Raw genomic sequence first — 14,679 nt, 5'->3', positions numbered from 1 at the left:
TGCTATACCAATGTTTTTGTGCACAGTTAACACTCTTGAAAACAAAATATTGCATTGTGGGTTTGAGCTGACAGGCCTTTTTGATGTCAATCAGTCAAGTCACCTTAATTCAAGTGGCAGATGCCAAAAATAGTTTATTTTATATTTAAATTAAATATTCTTTAGGGGCATGTCATGTGATCTACCTGCACAGCCTTTGTGATCTACTGGTAGATCACACTCTACCTTTTGGGCACCCCTGCTGCATCTTTATCCAAAACATTGTACTGCATGGCATTACATTCACACACAGACAGCCGTACCGAACATGCTTATCAGGGGTTCGGTGTCTTGCTCAAGGACACTTCGACACAGGAAGGGGGAGCAGGCGGGGATAGGACCGCAGGAACCTCTCGTACATTTCCTGAGCCACTGCTCATATTATATCAGAATCTAAAGAAATTAAGAATAAAGGTAATAAGAAATATTCAAACACCACACCTTAAATCCCAGCCTGTAAAACGACACCAATAAAATATATAACGTGAATAAAAATCAATGAACAGCATAAAAACTGCCTTGAGTGTATATATATACACACATATATAGGTATACAGTATAACAGTGACCTACAGTAGGCTATATAGGCTACTGTAAGATGTAAATCAGTAGACTACTTTCGTCAGTACCTAACCCCTAACCCCGAAACTTCTTTGCCTTTTTTTTACCATTAAAAAAATAAATAATAATATTAAAAAATTGTTCAACATCGACACATTTGTAGATCGGCTGTCCGTGCTGCTCCAGTGTCCATAACCGCGTTATCCACAGTGGACACCCATGCTGTTATGTGTTGTGGTACAGTGTATGTTTTTTTTTTTTTTACATGCTATACATGTTTTTAAAGGGATAGTTCAGATTTTTTGAACTTAAGTTGTATGAAATACTTGCCATTAATATAGTGGTTGCAACTGTATTAATTGATTGCCCGAGTCCCATGGTGGGAGTTCTGCTCTGGTTTTGGTCAATATTAAGTAGTTCCGGTCATTTTGTGGGGGGCACTGGGGCCACGCAGTAAAAGTAAATGAATCCACAAAACGAACGTAATTTGTATTGTTGACCTATTTCTAAAATATTAGCGCGACTTTCGTTCAACTTTGACACCTCTATCAAATGGAACTATTTTTTGGGCGTAGTGATATGGACACAAAAAACATAGTTCTGTGTGATAGAGGGGTAAAAAAAGAACGGAAGTTGCACTAATATTTTAGAAATAGGTCAACAATACAAATGACGTTAGTTTTGTGGATTCATTTACTTTTACTGCGTGGCCCCCAGTGCCCCCCACAAAATGACCGGAACTACTTGATATTTCACCAAAACCAGAGCAGAACTCCCACCACAGGACTCGGGAAATCAATTAATACAGTTGCAACCATTAATGGCAAGTATTTCATACAACTTAAGTTCAAAAAATCTGAACTATCCCTTTAAATCTTTTTGACTTGTGCCTCTTGAACTTGACCTCTTGTATGGTTGAGTATCAGGCCAACAGGTGGCCCATTCCCAGCAGGTATGTTATGTACTTTATGTACTGAGTACAGTATCAGGCGGTGTGACAGACCGTACTGTTTGATGTCCCTGTGCTGGTCCCTGCACGCTCTCAGCAGATAGTGAAGGGTTTAAACCATTAAGACCGGGAACGCATCTGTTTTGACCACCTTTAAGAGCCTTTTAACCATTATTTTAAACTTTAGCTGTTGAAAAAAACAGCAGATCTACAAGCTCATAGTGCGGCACCGAGTGCCACACTGTTCCTAGAACAACATATTTTCAGATGGGGGTCGGCAGCCAAATACATAATATTTGGAGTCCTTGACATGAAATAGTTTGAGAACCACTGATATAGAAACATTAGGTTGTTGTTTTAACATTTAGAAGACATTTGCAGAATCTCGTCTCGGGTCTCAATGGTTTAAAAGGCTGTGCAGGAGCAGCAGTGCTCTCACACCGAACGAGGCAACCCCCCACGGACGACACGACCATGAAGGCTCTCATTCTTCTGTCTCTGTTTGCAGTGGCACGTGAGTATGAGGATATTACACAGAGGCTCAGTTCACAAGGTGTTTCCAATTAAATACTTTGGTGCGTTTCATCACACCAAAGTGGGTGCCGGAGCAAGTCCAGAATACTTTGATAATTCATCAATGTCACTTTAACCACTTAGACCTTATATCTACATCATCAAGATGTGTTTGTATACCGTCACTTTAAAAGCGTAATTGTGTTTCCCCGGGCAGCGCTGGTCAGCAGGTATCAATACACTTTGTGTTTCCCCGGGCAGCGCTGGTCAGCAGGTATCAATACACTTTTAGACCCACATGTTTGTGCCAGCGTGGGTGAAAAGATCTATTTCTTGATCGCCTCTTGTCTTGATTGTTTAAACATGACGTCATGGGCCGCTATGCTCCATAACAGGCCAAAGCTTTTTGATACCGCGGGTACTCAATAAGCTTGTTTTTTTTTTATTGAGCTCCATCCCTCAGTGCAAAACTGTGTAGCAGTGTGGATGCAGTGTAAAAATCGTGAAAATGTGTGCACATCTTTGAATATAATTATATTCTTTCGCAGCAACCGTTTTTAACTCAAATATGTGCTTCTGGGGGGGGGGGTTCCCTGCCGAATACAGGGGGGGTCGTTGACATGATAGAGTTTGAGCACCACCACCACTGAATTCGAAACTGGCCCCGTAAAATCTGAATCCCCCACCCACCCCTTTTCCCCCTCACTGTATATGTTGTACTGTACTGTACTGTAATTCTGCAAACTGTTAATCAATCAATCAATCAAAAACATTTTCTAGAATCTGGTCTCGGGTCTTAATAATAAAACTGTCCTTGTCCCGTCTCCAATCAGACGCCGCTCCCATCGAGGACGAGGAGGACAAGATTGTGGGCGGCTACGAGTGCAGGAAGAACTCTGCACCCTATCAGGTGTCTCTGAGCTCTGGCTACCACTTCTGTGGAGGCTCCCTGATCTCCAGCCAGTGGGTGGTGTCTGCCGCTCACTGCTACAAGTCGTAAGTTACTCTGTCTGTCTGTCTGTCTGTCTGTAAGTCGTTACGACGTACATGGGCAACTAGTATTACATTGTCATTGTATTTTCTTTATGCCCCTTCGGGGTTGAGCCCTAAAAATAATAATAATACAAGCATAGTGAGCCTAACATCCTCCTCCCTTCTCCCCTCCCCTCCCCTCCCCTCCTCTCCTCTCCTCCCAGTCGTGTCCAGGTGCGTCTGGGCGAGCACAACATCGATGTGAACGAGGGCACCGAGCAGTGGATCAACTCGGCCAAGGTCATCAAGCACCCGCGCTACAGCGGCAGTAACCTCGACAACGATATCATGCTCATCAAGCTGAGCAAGCCGGCCACGCTCAACAGCTACGTGCGGACCGTCGCCCTGCCCTCCGGCTGCGCCAGCTACGGTACCCGCTGTCTGATCTCTGGATGGGGCAACTTGAGCGCCTCTGGGAGTAAGTACCAGTCTGTATACCCGCTGTCTCCACTCTGGATGGTAAATGGTGCATTTATGTATATAGGTGAGGGCATATATGAAAAAAAGGCACCTTACCCTAAAAAAATTGCAACAGAAGGTTTCTCAACTGTTTTGTGTAGTATTAGGTGTCCTTAATAACATACTAAAAGTTTACCAAAGTTTGACCATGCGAAAGGTGTTATTTTAGCATAATATGCATAATATGCCCATAACATCCTATATAAGGCAAAAAAGTCCAGATTTCATCATTCTTTAAGTAACATGTGACATATGAAACTAGGGTGTTTGCATGATTCTGAATCCATTCCAAGCATTAGTTTTGCACAAAAAAACACTCCTTGGGCTAAATTAGGCCATATCCACTTGACCAAATGTGCTGACCTCATCACGTTTGTGTGGCCGTTTTCCTCCCAAGGAGTGTTTTTTGTGCAAAACTAATGCTTGGAATGGATTCAGAATCATGCAAACACCCTAGTTTCATATGTCACATGTTACTTAAAGAATGATGAAATTTGGACTTTTTTGCCTTATATAGGATGTTATGGGCATATTATGCATATTATGCTAAAATAACACCTTTCGCATGGTCAAACTTTGGTAAACTTTTAGTATGTTATTAAGGACACCTAATACTACACAAAACAGTTGAGAAACCTTCTGTTGCAATTTTTTTAGGGTCAAACCATAATTGCACCTGTCTAATATGCCTTTATCCAAGGCGCTTTATCCAAGGCGCTTTACATAGATTGTGCATTACATTCACACACACATTCATACACCGATGGTGGAGGAAACCATGCAAGGCACCAACCTACACATCAGGAGCAATTAGGGGTTTAGACAGAGTCTTGCTCAAGGACACTTGATCAACTTGAACTTGAAGCCCACGGGGATCGAACTGGCAACCTTGCAGTTACCATCCGGCCACTCTACCTCTGAACCACCGCCGCCCCTGGATGGGGCAACATGAGTCTGTACCATCTGTCTCATCTCTGGATGGTGTGTGTTCCCCTCAGGGCGGCAGTGGCTCAGAGGTTGGGCGGCTGGATGGGAACCGAACCGCGAGGTTCCCAGTTCGATCCCTGCATGGGCTCCCCCAGAGTTAGTGTGGAAGTGTCCTTGAGCAAGACTCTGAACCCCTAATTGCTCCCGATGTGCAGGTTGGTGCCTTGCATGGTTTCCTCCGCCATCGCTGTGTGAATGTGTGTGTGAATGGGTTTTGGATAAAAGCACTATATAAATGCACCTCTAGACCAGGGGTTCTCAACGGTTTTACCTGCAGGGGACCCACAGAAATGCTTTGGCCATGCTTCGCGTCTGATGTGTGATTATCTCCTCTAGACAACTATCCAGACCGTCTGATGTGTCTGGACGCTCCCATCCTGAGTGACAGCAGCTGTAGGAACGCCTACCCTGGTCAGATCACCGGAAACATGTTCTGCGCCGGATATATGGAGGGAGGCAAGGACTCCTGTCAGGTAAGATTATAATATTATATATGTCTGTGCAGCAGCTAACAATAGCCACACCACTCTAGATTCGATCGACAACAACAGGAGGTAATAATAAATCTATCGCAACTAGCGACTGGACCGCTGAGCGCCGTCTAACACAGGATCTTTTTTCAGAATTAGACGGGATGATTTAGATCGGGAGTTATGATCGTTTTAAGATTTTCGTTTTCGTCAGCTAAACAGGCAGGGGAGATTTTCGATGACGTGTCACTTTTTGACACGTCATCGGATCAGGCAACAAGCGCTCCAAGGCTCTAGAGCGATGCGAACGGTTTTGTTTTCATTAATCTCCGTCTTGTTTATCAATCTCCGTGTTGGGCACTTGACCATGACCTTGAACTTGGACGGAGAACTCCGGCTTGGACATCCAAGTTGTTAACTTAACTAACCCCCCAGACCAGTGTAAATGCACGTACGAGGAGCCGCCATTTTCAAAATGTCCACTTGTCGCGACTGTAGAAAATATTTGTTGAACTTGAAGGTCTGACTAACGAGATGTCTGACTTATGGGAAGACATCGTAAGGTCGTCGAGGCTAGTGCACGTGCTATAAGGGCTATAAGATGGAGTCTGAAGAGGTGAGTTTTCAGACTGCAGACGCAGAGGGTGGAATGCTGCTTGTGTTTGTCATGTTGTTCCTCAGGGTGACTCCGGAGGTCCCCTGGTGTGTGGCGGTAATGTGTTTGTCATGTTTGTTCCTCAGGGTGACTCCGGAGGTCCTCTGGTGTGTGGCGGTAAGCTGCAGGGTGTGGTCTCCTGGGGCTACGGCTGTGCTCAGAGGAACAAGCCCGGGGTGTACGCCAAGGTGTGCAACTACAACTCCTGGATCTCCCAGACCATGATGAACAACTAAAACTACAAGTCCCAGATCTCCCAGACCATGAACAACAACTAAAACTACAACTCCCCAGATCTCCCAGACCATGATGAACAACTAAAACTACAAGTCCCCAGATCTCACAGGCCACGATGAACTAAAACTACAACTCCCCGGATCTCACAGACCACGATGAACAACTGAACTACAAATACCCAACATTCATCACTGCCAACCAGGAAGTCAACATGTTGCAACAAGAGAATAAAGATTGTTTCACCTCTAAGGATAATGTCAGTGTCTGTCTGTCCATCGACCGGATCACAATATTGTGATCACAAAGTAAGCATGGTGTCTTTGACATTATAGGCTACATTTTAAATTAGATTTCATATTTCTAGAGGGTGCCATACTTTGTCATTATGTTCCATGTCAACATAGGCCTACATTTGAATGACACCACATCAAACAGAGTTCAGTGTTTTAATGAATGGAGAATTATGTGCAGGTAGTAATTTAGATACAAATGTGAGGGACATCATGTATTTGACTTAGTGATGGGAGATTAATCGGCAAACACATCGGTATCGGATGATATTGGGCTTAAACCAATTAATCGGTAATCGGTAAAATAATATATTGGATTTAGCAGATATTTAATTTTATTATAATTATGTTGAAAAATAAACCCTGAAAAAGCCTTTTGTGATGATGAAGGCTGCAAATTACATCAGTGTTTTCTGGGGAAGCTTTCAAAAGAGTCAATAGTTGGAACATTTGAAAATAAATACTACATTCAAGCTGTTTATGTTGGGATATGAGCCAACATTTCAATAAGGGTGCATCCCTAGTTTTTTCAGAATGGCCAAAATTATATATATTTTTTAATTTAATACAGAATGAGATCATATCGACATCGGTTATCGGCAGAGAGATGTGTTTGAGGTGAGCGGTGAGTCTCTTATAATAACTAAGTAACAGTTGCATTACTTTTAATAAACCGTAGGGCGTAGGCTATGAGGTCAGTTAAAAAAGAAGCATATCCATTATAATTCAGTATTATATGTGAACACATGTAAAGGAATAAATGTTGACAAAATGCTGTGTACATAAATACAATAGGCCTAAATGAGTCGACAGAACAACAATGACATAGTGATTGGTATTGACAGATGTCTGAAAAAGGTTAGTCCTGGCAGAGAAGTGACAGTGGCAGTGATAGTGGCATTATGCTTAATACAAAACAGTAGCCTAATAATGTACATGCATTTAGTCTTATTGTGATGTGATGTGAGCATTTGCTAGGCCTACCATTTGTAGCCTTAAGCCAGGGGTGGGCAACTTTGACGATGCCGAGAGCCACTATATGTCCACACTCACTCCAGAGGGAGTGCATATTACTGTCGTAGCAAAAATAGCCGATCTACAAGCTCAAAACTTGCGACGCGTTTTGAGCTTGTAGATCGGCTATTTTTGCTATATTTGAATTGGAAACCTGAATCATTTTTTGCTATTTTTTTAATTGGAATCCTGAAAAGTAACCTTTTTATTGAATTTCAAATGCATTTAGTTTAGGTTAACTTTATGAACTGTTAACATAAAGTTCTACATTGGACACAAAAAGACAATAACATTTTAATACTAGTCATTAAGTACTAGTCATGTAATACTAGTCATTTTAATACATGAAGTAATTAAAGCGGGTTTGGAATTGTAACATTGAAATCAATACTATATCAGTATTCTGATATTAATTACACCTTAGAAGCCCGGAACTATTTAATCCATTTCATCCAGGGTGCCCATCATTTGTAGCCAGTGTTGCCATATTGGGCGGTTTTCCGCACAATTGGGCTAGTTTAAAACTCTTTGTGCGGAAAAAATAGCCTTGGGCGTGCACATCAAATTTGGGCTGGTTTTTAACATGTCGGCGGGTTATTTTGTCTGGGGCGGGTGCGCAATATATTAAGCCTGGTATGAGTGGTTTCCTTCAATGCTGGGACCGAGGCTAGGTTTCTATCTACTGCACAGAGCTCGGATCCTGTCTAAATAAAACCCGCCTACCGTATCACACACACCAACCATGCACTGTTTCTGTATCCGCTCAAGAAACCGGGGCCCCGGTTTCTTGAGCGGATACAGAAACAGCCCCGGAAACAGCCCCGGTTTATTTCACCCAATAACAACTCTGGCATAGTAGGATGGGCGGGGGGTGGCCTCTCCCGTCCAATTACGGGTGCGCCCGGCGTGGCCGTATTGGGAGGAGTCACCTATTTCCTTATCAATAATATCAACGCGGGAGGTATAGTCAGGAGGAGGAGGACAGCAGGTGTTGTTTTTGCTCGTTTTAATTTCAACGTTGTACCTACCTTTACAGTATAAGCTGAGTACTGTATATAACGTGTCAAAGTAGCAATGCCGAAGTGGGGAAAGTACAAAAAGTTGTACAGGAAGGAATGGGAGTCGGACCCAGAGCTAAAGACGTGGATTGCCCCTGTCAAGGATGATCCCGCCAAAGCACGATGTAAATATTGCAATGCCATTATAAGAGCGCATTATAATGACCTGAAAGAGCATGGCCAGACAAAGAAGCACCAGGCCCGGTGTGCACCCAGTGTCCTATCATACACTGTACCAGTCAATGCTGGTCCATCAGGCACCATCAAAGATGACCAGAAACGGCGTGAGCTTAGGATTGCGACATACGTTGCATGCCACACATCCATTAATGCTGTGGACGACCTGTCAGATATCTGGCATGATGAAACGGGAGAATTCAAAATGCACAGAACCAAGTGCACAGCAGTAATTAGGTCTGTCCTGGCACCACACTTCAGAGAAGAGTTGATTGCTGACATTGGTGAGTCCCCCTACTCTCTCTATCTGGATGAAACTACAGACGTATCCGTGACGAAACTCCTGTGTATATGTGTCAAGTACAGGTCGCTGACACAGGCCAAATTCATCAGCACATACCTGGGACTTGTTGAAATTATCGACGCTAATGCGGTAGGAATATCAGATGCAGTCATCAAGTTTCTGATAGAATCTGGCCTTGACATAAAAAACATGGTCGGGATTGCTACTGATGGAGCAAGTGTCATGGTCGGAAAAAATCACTCTGTGTTCACTTTACTGAAACAAAAGCAGCCCAGTCTGCAGCTGATTCGCTGCATATGCCACTCATTGGACATAGTTGCAAACAAAGCCATGCAACTTCTTCCAAGCAACCTTGACTATATGATAAAAGAGACCTATAACTGGTTTGCACACTCATCGAAGCGCCAGTGTGATTACAGAAACGTGTACGAGACACTGTATGACGGAGAGACTCCACTGAAATTTATTTCACCCAGCAAGACACGTTGGTTAGTTGTTTCAGATTGCATTGACCGCATCGTAGCGCAAGAAGATGCACTGAAGCTGCACTTCAGCCTGGTATCCACCGCTGAACACTGCTATACAGCCAGGCTGTTGAATGAAATGTACAGTGACCCCAAAAACATTCTGTACATGCACTTTCTCCGCCCTGTGTTGGTAGAAATAAGAACGGTGAATAAAATCTTCCAGTTGGAAACAGGAGACTCACTGGGTGTGTTTAGGGATCTTGACAGGCTGTATATGTCTACACTGAGGAGAGTGGTAAAGCCCAGTGCGTTACGCATGAATGAAAAGCGTCTCCTGGAACTCGACCTGCAATCATCCGCCCTCTACCTCTCACCCCAGGATGCAGACATGGGTACAACATTCACACAGATGATGGAAAGAAGCAAACTGCCCGGTAATGTGAAGGACATAATCCTCTCGCGGTGTTTTGATTTCCTAAAGGAACTCCTGGTACAGTATCAAATGCGCCTGCCAGGATCAATGGAAATGCTGCGTAAACTGGAGTTGTTTTGCCCCAAAACCGTGATGGCCACACTAGACAGACCCAGAGTTAAAGACTTGCCCACAGAGTTCTTTTCATGTCATATCGACACATTAGAGCGCCAGTGGAGAAACGTGGCATCAGCAGGTTTCTCAAGTGATCAATCCGTTGACAAGTTTTGGCTGGACATTGAAGCATTCAAAGATGCAGGAGGAAACCAGTGTTTCAAAGAAATGGCGCTGGGTGTCATCAAAATGCTGAGTCTGCCCATATCTAATGCTCATGTCGAGAGAGCATTTTCCCTGGTGGCACTGATAAAAGATGACACAAGAAATCGCATGGGACTAATACTCCTAAACAGCATCATGCTTGTGCGCACTGGACTGAGCAGGACTGGACTGACGTCCGGTAATTTCAAACCTCCCCGACGGCTGTTGGGGAGATTTGATTCATCCATGTACTAGTATTAGCCAGCTGACCTGGCTTGCAGTGACTGTAAATAGTTCTAAGTTTGTGTAATAGTTCTACGTTCCCCACGTTTGGGTGGTTTAAAACACAACAACAAAATAACAAAGGAAAAAAAAAAGAAAACGGAAACAAAAAGAAATCTTCAACTTCAACGACATAGTCGACATTGATAAGGTAAGATAATTTCGATGTAACTATACTGTGTGTGTGTGTGTGTGTGTGTTGACTCAGCGCGTTGACTCAGCGCTCGAGCCGCTGTGCCGAGAGAGAGAGCGAGAGAGCGAGAGAGAGCGAGAGAGCGCTCGAGCCGCTGTGCCGAGAGAGAGAGATATGTTTTATTGTAAATTTGTATCTCACATTTCATTGTGGCTACACAACACCAGTGCATGTTGCTATTTTGGGTTGGCTGACTGACTGACTGACTGTTTTTTTCTGCACACTATGGTTAGTTTATCTATGTTATCTTTGGTTATTTGGTGGAGATATGACTAATGAAGCTTTGTATGCATACACACTATATGCACAGTGTTTTCTGTTGCATATGTAATGGTTTTGTGCCGTTAGATGGGGCACAAAAAAAATTTGGGCTGGTTTTTATTTAATTGGGCGGGTTTAAAGTTGTGCTTGGGCTGGAATCTGTCATTCAGATCTGGCAACCCTGTTTGTAGCGCACGGACCACTTTTACCGCAAGCTGGTGTGCATGTCTGTGCAGCAGCTAACAATAGCCACACCACTCTAGATTCGATCGACAACAACGGGAGGTAATAATAAATCTATCGCGACTAGCGACTGGACCGCTGAGCGCCGTCTAACACAGGATCTTTTTTCAGAATTAGACGGGAGGATTTAGATCGGGAGTTATGATCGTTTTAAGATTTTCGTCAGCTAAACAGGCAGGGGAGATTTTCGATGACGTGTCACTTTCGGATCGGGCAACAAGCGCTCCAAGGCTCTAGAGCGATGCGAACGGTTTTGTTTTCATTAATCTCCGTCTTGTTTATCAATCTCCGTGTTGGGCACTTGACCATGACCTTGAGCTTGGACAGAGAACTCCGGCTTGGACATCCAAGGTGTTAACTTAAATAGAACACAAGTGGTTACAATAAAATTGTAGGCCTATCTCTGTGTGCAGCATGACCATATTAATGCTGTTGGGCAGAAACCACACAACTCTATATTTTGCATGGGTTATTTTCCCCGTAAATGAATGCCCTACTTCATCATACAAGAATGTCACGTATACTGAAAATAGCAGATTGCTGTGAGTGAGTATCACTATTTTATTGTATTCCTTAATAGTAAGAAAAATGGGGGCTCACCTGTGGAAGCAGTCTGCAACCCAGACCGACACACGTACATGACCAATGGAAGAACCTGTGTCTGGAGTGGAGGAGAAAGCACTGGTGGACGGGTGATATACGTGACTAAGCACATTTACTATACTGTACTTAAAGGTAAGGTAAGTCCTAGTGTAGTGTTCTCAAGCAGTGTATGGGACTGTCGATTAACACCAAGCTAAACCACAGCCAATGAAGACAGAATCAAGGTTGGAATTGACCGTTTACTTGCATACTTCTTTGATGACTTGATGGTAAAATAATAAAACAATACAAACATTCAGTGTCTGTTCTAAATTGACAGCATTGCACACCCAGGCAATTAGCAAAATCACACTGTGGCTATTAAACCACATACACACTGCAGTGTAATTAGCAAGATGACATACACCTGCACTGCTCTGCAGACAGCAAACATTGTTTAGAATTCCAAACTTCCAAATAAACATTCACAAAACATATCACAGAAAGTTACAATAACTGGATTCACCGGCACAACTTACGACATTGCATCTAAAATGCTCCCAAGTGGGTAAGATGTGTTTCAAGGCTCAAGCTCTGAGCAGGTCTGCCTTCTCTATGCTCTGCTGCATGCAAAAATGGTCCCATTAAATAGAGTTTTCAAAATAAAAGCAGTGGTACACATCTTCACAATAAAGTATTCACAAACTTTTCTACTCTAAACAGAAATACAACATGTTGAATAGAATTGCCTTAAAGGCAAGACACCTAGTGTTTCTAAACTTTTTCAAGTCAAATTAATATGTATATTTGGCCACATAGACTCCCCCATCTAAAAAGGTTTTTTTTGTCCCCAGAAGAGAAGATTTATGTTAAAAAATGTGCATCCAAACATTTTCGATAATTTTCAAAAATAAATCAAAAGCAGCAGATGTATAAGCATAAATAGACGAGAGAACATGGACATGCTAAAGGTGGACTAGGACTATAGTATAGCGAAGATGAACATATAGAGTGAATGCATGCAGTCTTGCAGTCGTCTCTCCACTCACTCACTGTGTGGGACACACAGAAACAAGAGAAAGTTGGCTGCATGGAACTTGTGAAGGTGAAGGAGCGATTTGTCATGCTGAGCCCGTTGGATAATGGAGTCAGATAATGGCTGGTCTCTGCTTCTGTCCCAGCTCCAGGATGTTTAATTAGATCAAAGGCTGATAAATGAAGTTGTGACTTTCAAATGAGCTTCTAGGAAGGGTTGGAGGTGGCGAGAGATCCCTCCACGCTGATAATAATGCTCTTCATCAGGGGACTCTGATGATATTGCAGAAAGATTAGACTTTTTGTTTTTGGCCCACAACAGTGAAGAAAACGTATCTTGTTGGCAACTGGTGTCCTTGAGGGAGGGGGCTCCCAGGAAAATGAGAAATAGTAAAATATAAACACTTAAGGCTACATTAAGTGATTTTCTTTGGTTAAAATAAGTGTTAAATAATAGCGCTATATTCTCATAGTACTCTGTTAGTCTCCATGTCTGTCCAGCTTTAGTCTTTAGTTTGAAAATGCATTTTCAGGTCGGGATACCAATTTCATCCAATCAGGCAAGAGAACTCAGTCAGGATCCGGATACAGATTAAACAAGTGAAATTGGAAGTGATGACACAAATAAATGAGAAGACAAATGTGGAACTGGAACATTATAAAATTGAAGCTGATAAATGGGTACTCTCTCTTGATTGGTTGGGTAAGGGCCGGGGCCGGGGTGGCACAAGATAGGGCCCAAAGAGTTTAGAATATAAAGGATAATAAGTAGAGATGTACCGATACTGTATCGGTATCGGAAAAGTATCGGTATCGGTTCATATCGGTATCGGCGAATATGCCAGTCTAACCACCGATCCGACACAGGGGTTGTTGGGGCATGTGGAGTTTGCTTTGGAGTTGCCCAAACTACAAGTGCACATTTGAGTGAGGAGTCTGCTATAAACACAACAGGAGATAGATAGCTAGATAGCTATAAACACAATACGAGATCACAACACTGGTATTGGTATCAGCTAACACAGACATTGTCATATCGGGATCGGATCGGAAACGAAAAAAGTGTATCGAGAGGTTTCTGCCCGACAACGATATCCATTTGATTTCCATTTCACAATGAGCTGGTCGATTCTCTGTGTTGACTTGGGGCTTTTTTTCACCTCGTAACAGTGTTGTCATTGAATCTGTCTCTTTTTCTCCTCTCAGCTTGCCTCCCATCTCATCTCTTCTCTCTTCTGGAGGCCTAATCTATTCCTCCTCTGTGACTAATTGGTTGGATATAAGGGTTTTTCTTTACCTGCCCAGATAAAAATGGAGAGAGAGAGAGAATATGAAATCACATAATGTCAGTTAGTGTGCTCATGCAATCCACACAGATGAACTGACATTGATAGGCTGTCCCATTAGAAAGTCATTTTCATGGGCTCATCGAGTCGGGAAGGGAGTTGCTCTGTGCTTCGCCATTGGTTTACACTCTAAACATGTCATGTTGGTATACAGTATATCGTTGCTGTCTTGTAGAAACCTCTTATTTCCATATTTAAACTTGTTAAAAATAAATTAATGCCCCACTTGATCATAATACAGTGTCACACAGAAGCATCAAAAGTTGCAGACCCACAAGCTAGAAAGTTTGAGTGTGTAGAAGCCACGTAGATAGTCTACTTTTGAAATTTAGAATCCTGAAAAGTAGCAGTTTTGGACAAAATGAGGTTGCCACCTGACAGAGATGATCGATGTAGTCATAGGCCTAGCTAGAATCTAAAATGACACAGATGCTTTCCCGGTTTGAATGATTTTCCAATTAATGCTTTCCCAATCTTCTGCCGAAGTCTGAAAGACTCCATCTTAGCCCTTTCCGGCCCGTAGCACTTGCACTAGCCTTGACGACCTTCAACCTTACAGGCGTATGCAAAGGCTAAACTTATGTCATTTAGATAGTATGTATGTAAACATAGCACTCTATAGTGTAGGCTACTCATAATTTCACTGTAGATATTCTACTGTTAGACGGATGTTCTTAGCTTGCTCATGATCCTTGATGACTATGTATTGTATTTTCTGATGAATTGAGAATGGTGGACCCTGTTGTAAACAAGTGTAATGCTTTATCGTGGTGTCGTCCACAGTAACAGTTTTTG

General features: G+C 42.8%; 1 protein-coding gene and 1 long non-coding RNA gene across 3 annotated transcripts in view; one reads left to right on the top strand and one right to left on the bottom strand.

Annotated features, from left to right (window-relative positions):
• LOC306930124 overlaps positions 1-12,146 on the bottom strand; it is a 32,772-nt gene extending 20,626 nt beyond the window's left edge. The window contains exons 1-2 of the long non-coding RNA XR_013790854.1: positions 12,043-12,146; positions 11,522-11,582 (exon numbers count right to left, since the gene is read on the bottom strand). This is a non-coding gene — a long non-coding RNA (uncharacterized lncRNA). The remainder of the gene's footprint in view (positions 1-11,521; positions 11,583-12,042) is intronic.
• Positions 2,024-6,300, top strand: LOC306930120 (trypsin-3-like; the record flags this gene model as incomplete). Of its 2 annotated transcripts, XM_079510868.1 has the most annotated exons (7): positions 2,024-2,063; positions 2,896-3,058; positions 3,259-3,512; positions 4,877-5,013; positions 5,752-5,918; positions 5,971-5,982; positions 6,077-6,300. In XM_079510868.1, 5 exons carry the CDS (start codon positions 2,024-2,026, stop codon positions 5,899-5,901), a joined length of 744 nt encoding a protein of 247 aa, XP_079366994.1. In that variant the 3' UTR covers positions 5,902-5,918; positions 5,971-5,982; positions 6,077-6,300. The 2 variants fall into 2 exon arrangements, with proteins under 2 accessions (XP_079366994.1, XP_079366993.1); XM_079510867.1 differs by lacking the exon at positions 6,077-6,300 and having other exon boundaries at positions 5,752-6,034.
• Positions 12,147-14,679: the final 2,533 nt, after the last annotated feature.

The sequence above is a fragment of the Electrona antarctica genome (genome assembly GCF_951216825.1).
Source record: "Electrona antarctica genome assembly, chromosome: 9".
In the NCBI taxonomy this organism is placed as follows: Eukaryota; Metazoa; Chordata; class Actinopteri; order Myctophiformes; family Myctophidae; genus Electrona; species Electrona antarctica.
This window is presented reverse-complemented; position numbering and strand designations above follow the sequence as displayed.